At 44.3% G+C, this 20,000-nt stretch overlaps 1 protein-coding gene across 1 annotated transcript in view; it reads left to right on the top strand.

Moving 5' to 3' along the window:
* Window positions 1–20,000, top strand: part of LOC139411855 (transmembrane protein 132C) — a 293,386-nt gene that overhangs the window by 71,818 nt on the left and 201,568 nt on the right. Inside the window, exon 3 of the mRNA XM_071158596.1 lies at window positions 4,785–4,928. Coding sequence (XP_071014697.1) covers window positions 4,785–4,928 — 144 coding nt within the window. The remainder of the gene's footprint in view (window positions 1–4,784; window positions 4,929–20,000) is intronic.

Here is a 20,000-nt window from a genome sequence, read left to right as displayed (position 1 = left end):
CGATTAGTATCTTGTAGTATTTAGTACGGTATAGGAGTATCTCGGAGTATTTAGTAGTATCTAGGAGTATCTGGTAGTATTTAGTACTGTCTAGAAGTATCTAGGATTATCTAGGACTATCTAATAGTTTCTAGTAGTATCTAGGACTATCTAGTAGTATCTAGTAGTATCTAGGACTATCTAGTAGTATCTAGGACTATCTAGTAGTATCTAGGACTATCTAATAATTTATAGTAGTATCTAGGACTATCTAGTAGTATCTAGTAGTATCTAGGACTATCTAGTAGTATCTAGGACTATCTAGTAGTATCTAGGACTATCTAATAATTTCTAGTAGTATCTAGGACTATCTAGTAGTATCTAGGACTATCTAGTAGTATCTAGGACTATCTAGTAGTATCTAGGACTATCTAATAATTTCTAGTAGTATCTAGGACTATCTAGTAGTATCTAGGACTATCTAGTAGTATATAGGACTATCTAATAGTTTCTAGGACTATCTAATACTTTCTAGGACTATCTAATACTTTCTAGTAGTATCTAGGACTGTCTAATCATTTCTAGTAGTATCTAGGACTGTCTAATAATTTCTAGTAGTATCTAGGACTATCTAGTAGTATCTAGGACTATCTAGTAGTATCTAGGAGTGTCTATGACTATCTAGTAGTATCTAGGACTATCTAGTAGTATCTAGGACTATCTCGTAGTATCTAGGACTATCTAGTAGTGTCAAGGACTATCTAATAATGTCTAGTAGTATCTAGGACTATCTAAACATTTCTAGTGGTATCTAGGACTATCTAATAGTATCTAGGAGTGTCTATGACTATCTAGTAGTATCTAGGAGTGTCTAGGACTATCTAGTAGTATCTAGGAGTGTCTAGGACTATCTAGTAGTATCTAGGAGTGTCTAGGACTATCTAGTAGTATCTAGGAGTGTGGTGGTGGTGGTGGTGTGTGTGTGTGTGTGTGTGTGTGTGTGTGTGTGTGTGTGTGTGTGTGTGTGTGTGTGTAGGGAAGGGAGGGTAGGAGGAAAAATGTAAGGAGCTGAATGTGGGGGGTGGGAAGTGGTTGAATAAGGAGAGGAATGTCACTCTCCTGAGTGTAGAGAGGAATGCCACTCTCCTGAGTGTAGAGAGGAATGCCACTCTCCTGAGTGTAGAGAGGAATGCCACTCTCCTGAGTGTAGAGAGGAATGCCACTCTCCTGAGTGTAGAGAGGAATGCCACTCTCCTGAGTGTAGAGAGGAATGCCACTCTCCTGAGTGTAGAGAGGAATGAAGGAAAGAGGAATAGGAGGGTACTGGGAAGCAGAGGGGGAGGAGGAGGAGGGGGGTGTAGCCTAGCCTACAATGAGGAGGCAGTGATAGAGAGGATCTCTCTCCTTCTCGGCTCTCCGTAGTATAAATCTGACTCATTCGATTACACGGCTCCTCTAGAGGGCTTCAAGGTAACGCAACGGCCCCAGACTTATCGCTCCTGCAAGCCGTGCTACCCGTCCGAGCGGGGGCGATTTACTGCCCGCCGCGCCATGCACACTGCCCCCGGCCCGTAAGTCACGGCATCACGGCGTCACTCTGTCCTTGTGCCCGCTACACTGATGAACAGGCCCCGCCAGGGCCTCAACACCAGGCCCCCAGACCTCAGATGGCTTCCTAGCATCCCCTAAGTGCCTTACCCCTCTCTCCCCACCACCCATCTCTCCTCACCACCCCTCTCTCCCCACCCCACCTCTCTCCCCCCCGACCCCCCCTCTCCCCACTCCACCTCTCTCCTCACCCCCATCTCTCCTCACCCCCCCCTCTCTCCCCACCCCACCTCTCTCCTCACCACCCATCTCTCCTCACCCCCCCTCTCTCCCCACCCCACCTCTCTCCTCACCCCCCCTCTCTCCTCACCCGCCCCCTCTCTCCTCACCCCCCCTCTCTCCCCACCCCACCTCTCTCCTAACCCCCCCTAAAGCAAACGAACGGTGCATAAACCGCATAATCTAGCAGTGTGATTTCATTTGAAACTTTTCTAGAACAATGTGCGCTATAAAGAAGCAACTATTTATTGTTCAGTTTACTACAGTTTTAGTGTTTACTACTCTAGTTAAGTAGTCATCTTCTTATAACACACATTGTCGAAGGAAAGTTTCAAATTCAATCACACTACAACATTAAAATGAGGTTTACAGTATTTTTGCACATTACACAACTATTTTGCGCTGTGAAAATGTCACACTTCAATTAAGTCTGGCCCGAGACAGAGATCAGCCTGTAGATACTGTGGGACTAAACAGAGATCAGCCTGTAGATACTGTGATACTAAACAGAGATCAGCCTGTAGATACTGTGATACTAAACAGAGATCAGCCTGTAGATACTGTGGGACTAAACAGAGATCAGCCTGTAGATACTGTGGGACTAAACAGAGATCAGCCTGTAGATACTGTGATACTAAACAGAGATCAGCCTGTAGATACTGTGGGACTAAACAGAGATCAGCCTGTAGATACTGTGGGACTAAACAGAGATCAGCCTGTAGATACTGTGGGACTAAACATAGATCAGCCTGTAGATACTGTGGGCATGTTGACTGTCTTTAATGTCTGGGCTGTCAGGAGCTGCCTGGTGCCTGTGTGGACAGACCTCTGGACTCCTGGAGTGTCCCCTCCCTCGGCTCCCGTCATGTCTGGGTTTGGTGTATGATGGACAGGACCTTGTCTCACTGCTGTGTCACACACACACACACACACACACACACACACACACACACACACACACACACACACACACACACACACACAAACGCACGCACGCACGCACGCACACACACACACGCACACACACGCACGCACACATGCACACACACACGCACACACTCAAACTGTCTGTCAGTCCCTCTGCATTAAAGGTTGATAATAGTAACACATAATAACCTCAGTGTTCTATTTAAACTGGACTTTATTATGTGAATAGGGGAGAATGTCTGCACTCAGTCAGGACAGTAGGGGAGAATGTCTGCACTCAGTCAGGACAGTAGGGGAGAATGTCTGCACTCAGTCAGGACAGTAGGGGAGAATGTCTGCACTCAGTCAGGACAGTAGGGGAGAATGTCTGCACACAGTCAGGACAGTAGGGTAGAATGTCTGTACTTAGTTGGGACAGTAGGGGAGAATGTCTGTACTTAGTTGGGACAGTAGGGGAGAATGTCTGTACTTAGTTGGGACAGTAGGGGAGAATGTCTGTACTTAGTTGGGACAGTAGGGGAGAATGTCTGCACTCAGTCAGGACAGTAGGGGAGAATGTCTGTACTTAGTTGGGACAGTAGGGGAGAATGTCTACACTCAGTCAGGACAGTAGGGGAGAATGTCTGCACTCAGTCAGGACAGTAGGGGAGAATGTCTGTACTTAGTTGGGACAGTAGGGGAGAATGTCTACACTCAGTCAGGACAGTAGGGGAGAATGTCTGTACTTAGTTGGGAGCGAGGTGTAGAGTGTTCTGTCATTACAGTAATGAGGCATGTACTGTTTGGCGTAATACATTACATCTCTATGTAACCTATGATCTATAACATAGAGTTGATTTTACCGATTCACACACTGTAGTTGTGAAAACATACACGTCGACCCCTATATATACATTACACGTTGTTTTATCTTGTGGGTGAGTACTTGATTGACTGTCTGTGTTTTATTGGCAACCTTGTCATGAAAAGATGTTGGAAAAGTCCAATGCTTTCCAAAATATAGCCAGACTGGGTTATATTTTCATTACCCTCCTCCCCAGTTCAGTTCTAGTACATCATTTACAGTTTATAGATTTTTATTTTGTTGCTTTCAGTCTCAATTTTTTTTTTTTTACAGACTATATTTTACTGTAAGTTCCTTGGTAGTAAATTGTTATAAAGGGACATGAGAAGTAAAATAAAATAGGTGAAACAGTCCTCTAAAAGGAGAGACATTGGTTTTACTTAACAATGGTCTTAAATGATGAAAGAATGGTTTTGGGGACTGTGGTGGCTTTTTGTTTCTGTCCCACAGCCACTGGGAACAATTGTGTCCTTAAAAATAAAGTATTTTCCCAAACTGTTTGGAGGAGTTCTGAAGGAAAAGTGCATTTTTCGAGTCGAGCGCGGGGATCTCCCAAGCCCAAAGGACCCTTCTTGTTCTCGACAAACAGCGAGGAAAGCGTGACACATTCGCAACGGCAGTCTCTGGCAAGACACAAGGAAAAAACAGAGACAAAAGAAGGGGTTGTGGGTTTCTTTTGAAAGGAAGCTTCTTATTTTTTTCCGTCGGTGCTCTTGCCAAGGTCATTGGCACCTTCTAATAACTTGCTCGTTTAATAAACTCCCAGAGTATCTTGTCAAGGTGATGAATAGCGGAGTCAGCCGAGGCAGTATTAAAGGAAACTTGGGAGGGGGAGAAGGAGGGGAGAGGGCGGGATTCTGGACAGTACGGGAGGAAGGAGACATCCTTCACCCCGACACACTAATACATGTCCTGCACACAGGAGCAGACAGACAGACACATTTTCCATGGAGGATCACATTACATACCAATCAGAGATATGAAATGTTCTCAAATTATCTTTGCTATACACAAGGGTTTGAATGATGTCAACACGATTGTAAGCTGTCACAAAAGCTGTTGGCAAATGACTGCCATCAATTTATTTTTTTAAAGAAGTGTGTTAACGAATGCACGTGTGTGTGTGTGTGTGTGTGTGTGTGTCTCCAGAGCCTGTCTACTGTGCTGTATTATTGGCCTTAACCATGTTCATGCTTCCCATCTCCAGAGCCCTGTTCAAACAAGGAGTCAACTTTGTGTCAGTGAAGCCCAGCAATGTGGCTTCTGCCTGGGAGATCAAACAGGAAACGCTACCCGGAAGTCCCTCATTGTCCGTGTTCTGCCAGAGGAAGGCCAGCTCTACAGGGGAAAGGTAGGAGCCTTTTCAAAACACTATGACAATATAATACTGTTATTTACTCCATATGGTAGGACAAATTACGTTATCCCTGCCGTCTTATCAACTGATTACTGGACAGACCTACTGGACACACAGGCATTTAGTCTTGATCACTAGATGTTATGTTTGCAGATTGCCCACTCGGGCTCCCGAGTGGCGCAGCGGTCTAAGGCACTGCATCTCAGTGCTAGAGGCGTCACTACAGACACTGGTTTGATTCCAGGCTGTATTACAATCAGCCGTGATCGGGAGTCCCATAGGGCAGCGCACAATTGGCCCAGCGTCGTCCGGATTAGGGTTTGCCCGGGGTATGCCGTCATTGTAAATAAGAATTTGTTCTTAACTGACTTGCTTAGTTAAATAAAGGTAAAAAAATAAATGTAAGTTTACAAATTCAAATTTAGAGTATTACAGGTACTGGCTACATAAAACTACTAGTCTGATTTTAAAACGTCAGCCCCAAGGGGACAGCACAGGATCGAAGGTCAGGATCAGCACTACAGGCTTCTGGTAGCTCATAGTGGAGCGCTAAACCTTAACCTCGCCTCACCTCACAGGTGAATATGGAGAGTGAGGGAGTTGGGTTTAGGGGGGGGGGGGCTGTGCTGAGAGATGTCTAATTGGCGGACTGGGGTGGAGGGTTGAGTGTGGATTGCTCTGGATTTATGCAGGCCTGTTAGCTGTTGGCTAAAGCCTAGAGTGAGCGACCCCTCCCTCCTCCTCCCACCCTCTCCTCTGCTGACAAGCTGCACTGGAAATGTATGACCCCAGTGTCATACTAAATCTGTCAGGCCGACCGGTAATTGCTCAGTCCTCGTACTTCGGGTTTTTATATGCTGGAGAAAATTGGTTCTGGCACTTTAATGTTTCCTCCGATTCAGTTGTTGCCAATAGCCCGTTGCAACTAGTTCATAATAGTTACAAAATGAAGAGGGTGGAACATAGATTTGTTTGCCGGGTCGTATGGCGAACATCGAGTCTTTCACCGGCTCTCGAGAAGGGTGGAAGGAGAAGGGAGGAGGATGAGGCAGGAGGACGAGGGAGGAGGATGAGGGAGGAGGATGTGGGAGAAGGACGGAGAGAGAAGAGAGGAGGATGAGGGAGGAGGACGAGGGAGGAGGATGAGGGAGGAAGACGTAGGAGAAGGGAGGAGAGAGAAGAGAAGAGGACGAGGGAGGAGGATGTGGGAGAAGGATGGAGAGAGAAGAGAGGAGGATGAGAGAGGAGGACGTGGGAGAAGGACGGAGAGAGAAGAGAGAAGGAGGATGTGGGAGAAGGACAGAGAGAGAAGAGAGGAGGATGAGGGAGGACGTGAGAGAAGGACGGAGAGAGAAGAGAGGAGGATGAGGGAGAGGGACGTGGGAGAAGGACGGAGAGAGAAGAGAGGAGGATGAGGGAGGAGGACGTGGGAGAAGGACGGTGAGAGAAGAGAGGAGGATGAGGGAGGACATGGGAGAAGGACGGAGAGAGTAGAGAGGAGGATGAGGGAGGAGGACGTGGAAGAAGGACGGAGAGAGAAGAGAGGAGGATGAGGGAGGAGGACGTGGGAGAAGGACAGAGAGAGAAGAGAGGAAGATGAGGGAGGAGGACGTGGGAGAAGGACGGAGAGAGAAGAGAGGAGGATGAGGGAGGACGTGGGAGAAGGACGGAGAGAGAAGAGAGGAGGATGAGGGAGGAGGACGTGGGAGAAGGACGGAGAGAGAAGAGAGGAGGATGAGGGAGGAGGACGTGGGAGAAGGACGGAGAGAGAAGAGAGTAGGATGAGAGAGGAGGACGTGGGAGAAGAACGGAGAGAGAAGAGAGGAGGATGCGGGAGGACGTGGGAGAAGGACGGAGAGAGGTGAGAGGGATGAGGGAGGAGGACGTGGGAGAAGGACGGAGGGAGAAGAGAGGAGCATGAGGGAGGAGGACGTGGGAGAAGGATGGAGAGAGAATAGAGGAGGATGCGGGAGGACGTGGGAGAAGGACGGAGAGAGAAGAGAGGAGGATGAGGGAGGAGGATGTGGGAGAAGGACGGAGAGAGAAGAGAGGAAGATGAGGGAGGAGGACCAGTTAGAAGGTATGGGGCCAGGATAGTAAGGGTGGTGGGTTAGGCTCTAGTCAACCCTAGAGGAAAACCAGAAAGCCCCATGGCAGGTTTTGTAGGCGGAAGAAGAACTCTGACTGGTGTGGAGGAGAGATTAGAGATTCTCCGCTGTTGTTGCATATATAACTGGCAACTTCCGTTCCACTAGTTCCTCAGTGTGTAAACTCTGAGGGGTCATCTCCAGTTCCCCTAGTTCCTCCGTAGGCCTTTCTACACTGCATTGTTCTAAGCCCTAGGCTAGACTGACCCGGGGCTAGATTAGTTCACACAAGCATTTGTTAACCCTGGGCTAACGAGTCACACTTGTCCTCAATGTGTAGGCTTTTGCAACGTTTCTTATTGGACAAATTCAGGAAGTTCCCTCCCCGTTTCAGCTTGTTTTCTTCTGTTTGGTTTCTAGTTAATTGGACGACTTGGGTTGTTGGTTGGTGCCCAGGGTTTGACTGAAGGAGGCTGGCATAGTTGCTAGATTCAAGAAAACCATAGATGCCTCCTGGATGATGATGATATTGCGTAGACCATTCAGACGTATAAATGCTACATAGCTAACAGGGGTGTTGAACAAACTGTTTTAGTAGGTATTCAGACAGCATTTTGTCAATATCTCCATTGTGTTAGTGCTGGCTAGTCTGAGTATGTGAGTGAGTGGAGCTGAGTGCTGGCTGGAGCCTTCCTTCTTGTCCTTCTCGCCCGCTCCAATTTCGCTCCAGTAGTGCTCCCTTCATTTAACAAACTCAGGGCGTGCCCGGCCCAGCATGCATTTATAGTCTACTTGTGTGCTGCTCAAGCGACTTGCTTTAGCTACTATCATGGAGTTCACTAAATATTTACATAAAGAAACTGATAAAATACTCAGGTGCTAAATCAAGGTGACTTACAAAGATGAGGACCAAGAGCAAGAGAGGGAGTGTGGTGATGTAGTGTCCACTACTAAAGAGAGGGAGTGTGGTGATGTAGTGTCCACCATTAAAGAATCATTGTGGAATCTGGAAAAGACATGATGGTGTACTTACTACATGCACATCCTAACAGAAAGTAATGAGGTGGGTAGATAACTAAGCGTGTCGTTGTAGCAAAGTATTTATAAATAAATAAAAAATCTGACCTCTTAAAAGTTTGGTTAATTTTGGTTCTATTATCTATACAATAGACCATCATTGATGTTGGCCCAATAGGCCTGATGACAGACTACCTCTTTCAAGGATCTTTCTGTTTTGATTGGTTTATTTTGCCTAAAATCCTTTAGGCCTACCTATAGACAAATACAAAAACAACTCTGCATCCCTGACAAGACTGGCAAGAGTTTGCCCGAAGGGTGTTGAGCCTCCCCAGTGGCTCTGTAAGCACAGAGAGGGTATTTTCCGCTGCTGTCCTTCTCTCCAAGCACCGTCGCGTGAGCCTGAAGCCACGGACTCTGGCCAAACTCATGTTTCTAAAAGTGAATTCAAAGGCCTAATAAGGCCTTTGTCATATCATTTTTTATTTAATTCTAAGTAAGTCACAGCCTTTATGCGCAATTTATAGACTATAATAATTGAATACAACTAAATGTTGTTTAAATGCTGAACGCTTAATGTTTATGGCAGCCTAGTGTGTCACACTCGCAAATGCTTCACAATGTATTTCTTTGTAGGCTATAGACTTGAAATGATTTCAGTAATAGGCTAATAATAATATTGCCTAAATAATTCATTTTTGTTCCTTCTTAGGCTATGTGTCTGGCTCCTGACCTATTTACAGTGTTTATATGATGTTTAATATGACATGTAGCCTATTTGAAATGATGTGCATTTCTTACATTCATCTTTTCATGTTGTTTATTCAAATACTTTTCATTCAAATCATATGGTTTGGTTTCAATACTTCTAAACCAAATGGTAGATCCAGGTAGTCACAACAATAGATGGATGTTGGTTAAACTGGGATTTTAATGAATGGAGTGAATTTGGAACGGCAGTTTTTTCCCCCTGTGAGTGTGGAGCTGTAGGAAAGGAAACGTAGAGGATGAGCTGTAGGAAAGGAAACATGGAGGATGAGCGGTAGGAAAGGAAACATGGAGGATGAGCGGTAGGAAAGGAAACATGGAGGATGAGCGGTAGGAAAGGAAACATGGAGGATGAGCGGTAGGAAAGGAAACATAGAGGATGAGCTGTAGAAAAGGAAACATGGAGGATGAGCGGTAGGAAAGGAAACATGGAGGATGAGCGGTAGGAAAGGAAACATGGAGGATGAGCTGTAGAAAAGGAAACATGGAGGATGAGCTGTAGAAAAGGAAACATGGAGGATGAGCGGTAGGAAAGGATATGTAGAGGATGAGCGGTAGGAAAGGAAACATGGAGGATGAGCTGTAGAAAAGGAAACATGGAGGATGAGCTATAGAAAAGGAAACATGGAGGATGAGCGGTAGGAAAGGAAACGTAGAGGATGAGCGGTAGGAAAGGAAACATGGAGGATGAGCTGTAGAAAAGGAAACATGGAGGATGAGCTGTAGGAAAGGAAACATGGAGGATGAGCGGTAGAAAAGGAAACATGGAGGATGAGCGGTAGGAAAGGATACGTAGAGGATGAGCTGTAGAAAAGGAAACATGGAGGATGAGCGGTAGGAAAGGAAACGTAGAGGATGAGCGGGATTTCCGACTCCTCATCTCTGCTCAAAGGGTCTGAATACATGAGTGCACAGACGCTTGATCAGATGTTTTGTTTACAAACCTTTTTGTTGTTAGACATGGTACATTCGATGGGAGCTGAATGTTTTCACGTACATGGTGTGTGAGACATCTCCATCTTCCACCTTATTGATTTGCTGTAAGGGACATACAGACTGAAATGAATTCCTGCTGGTTTTGTGTTTTTCATCATTATAAGTTGTGAAATACAATTAAATGTGACTCGAGATATGTTCTGTCTCGTAAACAAGGCTTTGTTTTTTTTCTTCAGTGTGACTAGTGTGGGTGTGGGGCGTTAGAGAATGAGAGGTTTGGATCCACCCGTCTACATAAAGCATCTCAGTTTAGCCTCTTAGCTCATAATGAATAAGAATACATGGACATGGTGGTACCTGATCCTAGATCAGCATTCCCTGCTCAGAGACACTTCCTGAATACTGGCCCTGAGGTTACCGTGATGACAGACAGGTAATGCGGAGTTATGGTCTGGTCTGATACAGCTCTATTTTTGTTTCATCAGACCAGAGAACATTTCTCCAAAATGTACGATCTTTGTCCCCATGTGCAGTTGCAAACCGTAGTCTGGCTTTTTTATGGCGGTTTTGGAGCAGTGGCTTCTTCCTTGCTGAGCGGCCTTTCAGGTTATGTCGAAATGGGACTCGTTTTACTGTGGATATAGATACTTTTGTACCTGTTGTACCTGTTTCCGCCAGCATCTTCCTCCAGCATCTTCACAAGGTCCACAAGGTCCTTTGCTGTTGTTCTGGGATTGATTTGCACTTTTCGCACCAAAGTACGTTCATCTCTAGGAGACAGAACGTGTCTCCTTCCTGAGCGGTATGACGGCTGCGTGGTCCCATGGTGTTTATACTTGTGTACTATTGTTTGTACAAATGAACGCGGTACTTTCAGGCATTTGGAAATTGCTCCCAAGGATGAACCAGACTTGTGGAAGTCTACAATTTGTTTCTGAGGATTTCTTTTGATTTTCCCATGATGTCAAGCAAAGAGGCACTGAGTTTGAAGGTAGGCCTTGAAATACATCCGCAGATACACCTCCAATTGACTCAAATGATGTAAATTTGCCTATCAGAAGCTTCTAAAGCCATGACATAATTTTCCGGAATTTTCCAAGCTGTTAAAAGGCACAGTCAACTTAGTGTATGTAAACTTCTGACCCACTGGAATTGTGATACAGTGAATTATAAGTGAAATAATCTGTCTGTAAACAATTGTTGGAAAAATGGCTTGTGTCATGCACAAAGTAGTGGTCCTAACTATAGTTTGTTGACAAGAAATGTGTGGAGTGGTTGAAAAACGAGTTTTAATGACTCCAACCTAAGTGTATGTAAACTTCCGACTTCAACTGTAGATGAGAGTTTATTGTATAGATGAGGTTAATATATTGATGAGAGGAAAGGGCCTTCCCAAACTGTTCACACAAAGTTGTAAGCACAGAATCGTCTATAATGTTGTGTATGCTGTAGCATTAATATTTCACTCCACTGGAACTAATGGGCCCAAATCATGAAAAACCATGAAAAACAGCACCAGAGCATTATGCCAACTCCAGCAAACTTTACAGTTTTCACTATGCATTGGGGCAGGTAGCGTTCTCATGGCATCCGCCAAACCCAGATCCGTCCGTCGGACTGCCAGATGGTGAAGCTTATGGTGATCTTACGCTTGTGTGCAGCTGCTTGGCCATGGAAACCCGTTTTATGAAGCTCCCGACAAACAGTTATTGTGCTGACGTTGCTTCCAGAGGCAGTTTGGAACACGGGAAGTGAATGTTGCAACTGAGGACAGACGTGCTACTCTCTTCAGCACTCAGTGTTCCCATGTTGTGAGCTTGTGTGGCCTACCACTTTGCGGCTGAGCCGTTGTTGCTCCAAGACGTTTCCACTTTACACTAACAGCACTAACAGTTGACCTTGGCAGCTACAGCAGGGCAGAAATTTGACGAACTGACTTGTTGGAAAGGTGGTATCGATCCTCCACCACATTTGACTTGTTGGGAAGGTGACACTGATCCTCCACCAAATTTCACAGTGGGTGCGAAACACTGTGGCTTGTAGGCCTCTCCAGGGCTCGTGCCCACTGTGAAATTTGATGGAGGATCAGTGATGATCTGAGGGTGCTACAGCAAGGCTGGAATCAGGCAGATTTGTCTTTGTTAAGGACGGATGAATAAAGCCACGTACAAGGTTGTCCTGGAAGAAAACTTGCTTCCTTCTGCTCTGACAATGTTCCCCAACTCTGAGGGTGTTTTTTCCAGCAGGACAATGCTCCATGCCACACAGCCAGGTCAATCAAGGTGTGGATGGAGGACCACCAGATCAAGACCCTGTCATGTCCAGCCCAATCTCCAGACCTGAACCACATTGAAAACCTATGGAATGTGATCAAGAGGAATATGGATTGTCACAAGCCATCAAACAAAGCCGAGCTGCTTCAATCACCCAACATCAATGTGAAAGACTGGTGGAGAGCATGCCAAGACGCATGAAAGCTGTGATTGAAAATCAGGGTTATTCCACCAAATATTGATTTAAAACATTAGTATTGTGTTGTTTAAAAATGAATATAAACTTATTTTCATTGCATTATTTGCGGTCTGACAACACTGCATATTTTTTGTTATTTTGACTGGTTGTCATTTTCTGCAAAGAAATACTCTAAATGACTGTAACGCTCGTCTGTGATGGAAGAAGAGGAGGACCAATGCGCAGCGTGGTAAGTGTCCATATTGATAATTTATTATCATGAACACAAAAACAAAATAACGAGAACGAACGAAACAAAACAGTCCTGTACGGTGAATACACAAAACAGAAAACAATCACCCACACCACACAGGTGGGAAAAGGCTACCTAAGTATGATTCTCAATCAGAGACAACTAACGACACCTGCCTCTGATTGAGAATCATACCAGGCCAAACACAAAAACACCACATAGAAAAAGGAACATAGAAAACCCACCTAACTCACGTCCTGACCATACTAAAACAAAGACATAACAAAAGAACTAAGGTCAGAACGTGACAGTACCCCCCCCCCCCCAAAGGTGCGGACTCCGGCCGCAAAACCTGAACCTATAGGGCAGGGTCTGGGTGGGTACCTGTCCGCGGTGGCGGCTCTGGATGTGGACCCCACTAAACCATAGTCTTTATCCGCCTCTTAACCCGCCTCTGTGGCACCTTTTGAGCGGCAACCCTCGCCGCCGACCTCGGACTGGGGACCCTAGCAACGGGTCCCGAATGGACGGAGTGAACGGGTCCCGTAGTGCCGGAGTGAAGGGCGATTCCGGCAGCTCCGGAGTGAAAGGCGATTCCGGCAGCACCAGAGTAACGGACGGCTCTGGCAGCTCCTGACTGACCGGCGGCTCTGGCAGCTCCTGACTTACCGGCGGCTCTGGCAGCTCCTGACTGGCGGCCGGCTCTGGCAGCTCTTGACTGGCGGGCGGGCTCTGGCAGCTCCTGATCTATATATTAACCTCATCTATATAGTAACCTCATCTATATATTAACCTCATCTATATATTCATCTCATCTATATATTAACCTCTCATCTATATATTAACCTCATCTATATATTAATCTCGCATCTATATATAAACCTCATCTATATATTAATCTCATCTATATATTAACCTCATCTATATATTAATCTCATCTATATATTAACCTCATCTATATATTAACCTCATCTATACATTAATCTCATCTATATATTAATCTCTCATCTATATATTAACCTCATCTATATATTAACCTCTCATCTATATATTAACCTCATCTATATATTAACCTCATCTATATATTAACCTCTCATCTATACATTAACCTCATCTATATATTAACCTCTCATCTATATATTAACCTCAGCTATATATTAACCTCTCATCTATATATTAATCTCATCTATATATTAATCTCTCATCTATATATTAACCTCATTTATATCGTAACCTCTCATATAGCCCAGTTCTATAGCCCAGCCCCTATCATACAGCTCCAGCACTATACCTAGTTAGATAACTAGCCAGTTCTCTTGCTTTCCTAGTTCTCTGTGAATTGACAAGGGCCCATATGGCATTCGGGTGCTATTTGAATGATGCCACAAATAAGAGGACTGTAATATCATAACAGATAACATATTGTCTGTAAAGAAAAACTGATCAATAACAACAAAGGTTCATGAATGACATGTAACGTAATTTATGCTCTATGGAGACAAACAATATATTATTGATCAGTTTTTCTTTACAAACAAGTAGATGTCTGGAGGGAAATGTATGTTTTAAAGTACATTTTCTGCAATTCTACACATTTGCAATAGGGTGTAGAGAAATTGTTGCAGTTAGCTGACATGGTTAATTGAGTGACTGTCAGTGACTGACATAACAAGAGAGAAACTGCAGATACACAACCACATTTCGAAATTGCACCTTTTTGTATTCTACTATTCTAACTCTCAGGATTAATTTGAGCCCCCAAATGATTTCCTAAGAATTAAAATAAATAGAAACAACATTTATTTATTGATACATTTTTTGGGGGGTTGAACCTCCTAGTTTTTGGAAATTGATCTGGGGGGGGGTACGCGGACCACCAGTTTTCCATCCCTGCTCTAAATCCTGGTGCTTGATAAAATGAGTAGTAATGTGCAGTCATAAAAATGCAATTTTCCTCCGACAGGGATGACAGACTGCAGAAGTATGTTACATAGTGCGTAGGAGGCCATTTAGGACACACAGCCTTATATGGTCGTAATCTCTTTTTTTTCCGACTGCTTTTCCTACAGGAAGTAGAGAACACAGAGATAATCGTCAAGTAGCTATGAAATGGTCCTGTGTGAATCACATGGTAGAGCATGGTGATAGCAACACCAGGGTTGCAGGTTCGATTCCCGCTGGGGCCACCGATGTGAAAATGTACATCCTAACTGTTAAAGTCGTCTGATAGATGACATATAAGAGATGTTTCATATTTTAAAAAGGTTTGGTGTCTTTTACAAATCATGTTAAGAATGTATCCCAAATCAAGAGCTGTTTTGTAACTATAGCGGTTTATGCACATTGTTCGCCATGAGCCTCTTAATGGCCTGAAAAACATAATCCTGTGTAATAAATCCTACATTTTCACTTCACCTTTTTTTATGTTTCATGAATATTACAAATGGGCTGGTCAGCCATAACGCGTTTATTACAAATCAATGTAACATTGATGTCATTCTTGAATTAAGATCATGAATACATTTTGATTGGTTTAGCATATTTAGATACAGGCAACGCACATGATTAAAGTAAGAATTGTTTAAGAGGTGGGTAAGGGGCGGTGTCAAGCTGCATGCCGAATACGTGGTTGGAAAAATACGGGTCAAACATGTAACGTGCAATTCCTAACGAGTGTTTCCTAACGAGTGTTTCCTAACGAGTGTTTCCTAACGAGTGTTTCCTAACGAGTGTTCAATTTTCATTCATGAATGTAAGTCTAAGGGCTCCATTTTACACTCAGTGCAGCCGGCGCAGTTTGCGAAAACCCTATAAGATTTGAAATAGAAAGGGGGCAAGCGGCTGTCATTCAAAAATGGAACACTGCAGCTTGATTTGTAAAGAGCACGGGTGCTTCATCATAGACTGCATCTGCTTTAAGAGGACTGAGATGTTAAAACTAATAGTCTCTATTTAAATTGGCAAGAAAATATGTTACGATGGTCCCAATATAAACCTCTACCTACAATATTGACCAACGTTTTTATTTGCTAATAATGAATTATTGATATCTTTACATTTTCTGAAACAAAATACTCTGCTACCACTCTGTCATAGAATTGATTGTTTGTTTGTTGACTTTTGCAGAATGAGCTGTTTTTGACGTTACATAAAAGATTCAATAATTCAGGCAATGAGGTGCTCAGTGCCGAGTGGGAATCTGAAATGACATCCTATTCCGCTATGAGCCCTGTTTTAAAGTAGTGCACTATATAGGGAATATGGTGCCGACCACCAGGTGGAGAGTGTTATGGTTAGTTAGGGTAAGGGTTAGGGTAAGGTGTAAGGGTTAGGGTAAGGGGTAAGGGTTAGGGTAAGGGTAAGGGTATGGGTATGGGTTAGGGTAAGGGTGAAGGTTAGGGTCAGGGTCAGGGTTAGGGTAAGGGTAAGGGTTAGGGTAAGGGTGAAGGTTAGGGTTAGGGTTAGGGTAAGGGTAAGGGTAAGGGTAAGGGTAAAGGTTAGGGTTAGGGTAAGGGTAAGGGTAAAGGTTAGGGTTAGGGTTAGGGTTAGGGTAAGGGTAAAGGTTAGGGTTAGGGTAAGGGTAAGGGTTAGGGTAAGGGTTAGGGTAAGGGTAAGGGTAAAGGTTAGGGTTAGGGTTAGGGTAAGGGTAAAGGTTAGGGTTAGCTAAGGGTAAGGGTTAGGGTAAGGGTTAGGGTAAGGCATAGGGTTAAGGTAAGGGTTAGGGTAAGGTGAAGGTTAGGGTCAGGGTAAGGGTATGTGTATGAGTTAGGGTAAAGGTGAAGGTTAGGGTCAGGGTCAGGGTTAGGGTAAGGGTAAAGGTAAGGCATAGGGTTAAGGTAAGGGTTAGGGTAAGGTGAAGGTTAGGGTCAGGGTAAGGGTATGGGTATGAGTTAGGGTAAAGGTGAAGGTTAGGGTCAGGGTCAGGGTTAGGGTAAGGGTAAAGGTAAGGCATAGGGTTAAGGTAAGGGTTAGGGTAAGGGGTAAGGGGTAAGGGTTAGGGTAAGGGTAAGGGTATGGGTATGAGTTAGGGTAAAGGTGAAGGTTAGGGTCAGGGTCAGGGTTAGGGTTAGGGTAAGGGTTAAGGTAAGGGTTAGGGTAATTTTAAGGGTTAGGGTAAGGGTATGGGTTAGGGTAAGGGTATGGGTTAGGGTAAGGGTGAAGGTTAGGGTTAGGGTAAGGGTTAGGGTAAGGGTAAGGGTAAAGGTAAGGCATATGGTTAAGGTAAGGGTTAGGGTAAGGTTAAGGGTTAGGGTAAGGGTTAGGGTTAGAGTTAGGGTGAGAGGTAGGGTAAGGGTGAGGGTAAGGGTAAGGGTCAGGGTGAGAGTGAGGGTTAGGGTGAGGGTGAGGGTTAGGGTGAGGGTGTGGGTAAGGGTTAGGGTAAGGGTGAGGGTTAGGGTGAGGGTAAGGGTTAGGGTTAGAGTTAGGGTGAGAGTTAGGGTAAGGGTGAGGGTAAGGGTAAGGGTCAGGGTGAGAGTGAGGGTTAGGGTGAGGGTTAGGGTTAGAGTTAGGGTGAGAGTTAGGGTAAGGGTGAGGGTAAGGGTAAGGGTCAGGGTGAGAGTGAGGGTTAGGGTGAGGGTTAGGGTAAGCGTAAGGGTTAGGGTGAGTGTTTGGGTAAGTGTTAGGGTAAGGGTTAGGGTGAGGGTGAGGGTTAGGGTGAGGGTGTGGGTAAGGGTTAGGGTAAGGGTGAGGGTTAGGGTGAGGGTAAGGGTTAGGGTTAGAGTTAGGGTGAGAGTTAGGGTAAGGGTAAGGGTAAGGGTCAGGGTCAGGGTGAGAGTGAGGGTTAGGGTGAGGGTTAGGGTAAGCGTAAGGGTTAGGGTAAGGGGTTAGGGTAAGAAGTAGAGCTGAGCGATTCACCAACTTCAGTTCAATTATTATTAATGTCATTTTGTTCTGTATTTTTTTCTGTAAGCTCAACAAGTCAGTTGTACAACTGAATGCATTCAACTGAAATGTGTCTTCCACATTTAACCCAACCCCTCTGAATCAGAGAGGAGCAAGGGGCTGCCTTAATCGACATCCACGTCTTCGGCGCCCGGAGAACAGTGGGTTAACTGCCTTGCTCAGGGGCAAAACGACAGATTTTTACCTTGTTCAGCTCGGGGATTCGATCCAGCAACCTTTCAGTTACTGGCCCAACGCTCTAACCACTAGGCTACCTGCCACCTCTACACTCTAACCACTAGGCTACCTGCCACCTCTACACTCTAACCACTAGGCTACCTGCCACCTCTACACTCTAACCAGTAGGCTACCTGCCGCCTCTACACTCTAACCACTAGGCTACCTGCCACCTCTACACTCTAACCAGTAGGCTACCTGCCACCTCTACACTCTAACCACTAGGCTGCCTGCCGCCATGTTCTACATAGTGTAGCGCAGAAAAACATGATAATTAACTACAATGACCAAAGTCCATTGCGTGGCTACTTGTCCAGTCTATGTTTCTTTTATGCTACGGAAGTGGCAGAAGAAAGCGTGATCAAGAGGGGATACATAGAGATACGTTTCTTTGTTGTATCTCTACCTGAAAATACATGATCTAAGTGATTGACAGTTGGTATTCAGCAGTCATGATCTACGTGATTGACAGTTGGTATTCAGCAGTCATGATCTAAGTGATTGACAGTTGGTATTCAGCAGTCATGATCTAAGTGATTGACAGTTGGTATTCAGCAGTCATGATCTAAGTGTTTTACAGTTGGTTTTCTGCAGTCATGATCTAAGTGATTGACAGTTGGTATTCAGCAGTCATGATCTAAGTGATTGACAGTTGGTATTCAGCAGTCATGATCTAAGTGATTGACAGTTGGTGTTCAGCAGTCATAAAAGTATATTTGATTTACTTTGAGAACTACTAAAATAGTGATTTTGTCAGACAGCTTAGTCAGCAACTCTGTAAAGATTAGATGATAATTTGGATTGAAATAATAAGATAAAATCTATAAAGTTGAGATGATTAAATATAAAAGCACTGAACCTCTTTCTAAAAGCTTCACTTATTCAACAGTTTTACTTGAACCTTATATGGTTCTCCAGTAGATTACTAAGAAAAGCTTCAAAATGGCCTTTTTGCCTTTGTGCAGATTGCCATGTCTCATTTTTTTTTGATTAATTGAAAATGGAACCTTTTTCAACGTATCTCTCTTCTTCAAACAAGCGTTGCAGAGCCGGCTACAATTTAAATGTCATCGCCCCGAGGAGACAGAACCACATGTTAAAACAAATATTGTGGCTGAACTCAAATATACAGGTTGATAAAAGACCTGTATTTATGGAAAATGTGTTTGAAAGGTGCATTTTGTTTTTAAATGATATTGTAAATTGGAATGGTTATGTCTTGTATGGATTTGTCAGAATTGTACAGGAAGGTCTGCTCAATCCAAGATTGAGAACCAATTGATTCCAGCATTACCACCAAAATGGAGGAGGCAGGTAGCAGCGGGAGGAGGTAGGGAACTGGTCTGTCTGCCCAATATAAAGGATCAAAACTGTCGGAGGAATAAAAATAGCATAAATAGGAAGAGATACCAGTTTCATTTGAAGACCAGGATGTTGACAGCTGTGCCATACAGATTGTAAAATAGTTGAGAATAGATTTTTGATGTACTGATTCCATGGTACAGGGTGTATGAGTTGATATACAAGACTTTGTGCTTTTCAGCTAGAATTATTGTACAGAATTCGTGCCACCAACAACATTTAGAATATTTAGAGCACAGTCATTCCAGCTCTGCAGATTTTGTTGTGAGGGTAGAGAATCAATATACCATTTGTTCTGGTATTGCCCTCCAGTAGCCTTTTTCTGGTCTCAGGTTCAGGAATGGCTGAAAAAGCATAACATGAATCTATTGACCCTAGAAATAGTACTGTTAGGAGATCTGGAGAGACCCGGGCAGTCAATTAATAATATACTAATACTCTTAGTAAAAGTATTTTTCCTCAACTAGTAATCTGGGGATTCTATTTGATTAGATAGATTGAAATTGTATGTTAAACATCACAGCATAGTTGAAATATATATCCTGCGTAGAAATCCGAGAGGGTGTCCAGCAGAGATAGGTGGGATGGGCTGAGGGAAGCTGAGGGTTGGGTTTGGGTTGTGGAGTTGGAGACAAGTGGTAGTGGAGATGCTGGGCGGGGGATAGAATGACGGTCCAAAAAAATGAAGTCAAAATAAAACAAAACAGAAAGTGAATTTGAATGACACTGAGGGACAACGTTGTTACAGCGTATGCCTGTTTGCCTGAGGCTGACGCCACACAGGTGGTTGTACGTGTGTACACATGCATATTCACACACACACACACACACACACACACACACACACACACACACACACACACACACACACACACACATAAATAGTGTCATACATGCCCTCCAACATATTCAGTCATCTATTATGATTGTTGTTGTCCTTGGTTTTTAGTTTTTGCCTGGTTGTTTTCTGCTTGGGGTGGACCGGGGCTCTTGGGGGTGGGGAATGGAATTATTACATTTTGTTTAATTATTGGGAACGGGGGGGGGGGGGGGGGGGGGTGTCTTGGATGGTTG

This window comes from Oncorhynchus clarkii, chromosome 6 (genome assembly GCF_045791955.1).
Source record: "Oncorhynchus clarkii lewisi isolate Uvic-CL-2024 chromosome 6, UVic_Ocla_1.0, whole genome shotgun sequence".
NCBI lineage: Eukaryota > Metazoa > Chordata > Actinopteri > Salmoniformes > Salmonidae > Oncorhynchus > Oncorhynchus clarkii.
Note: the sequence above shows the minus strand (reverse complement) of the source record. Positions and strands in the feature narration are given on the sequence as shown.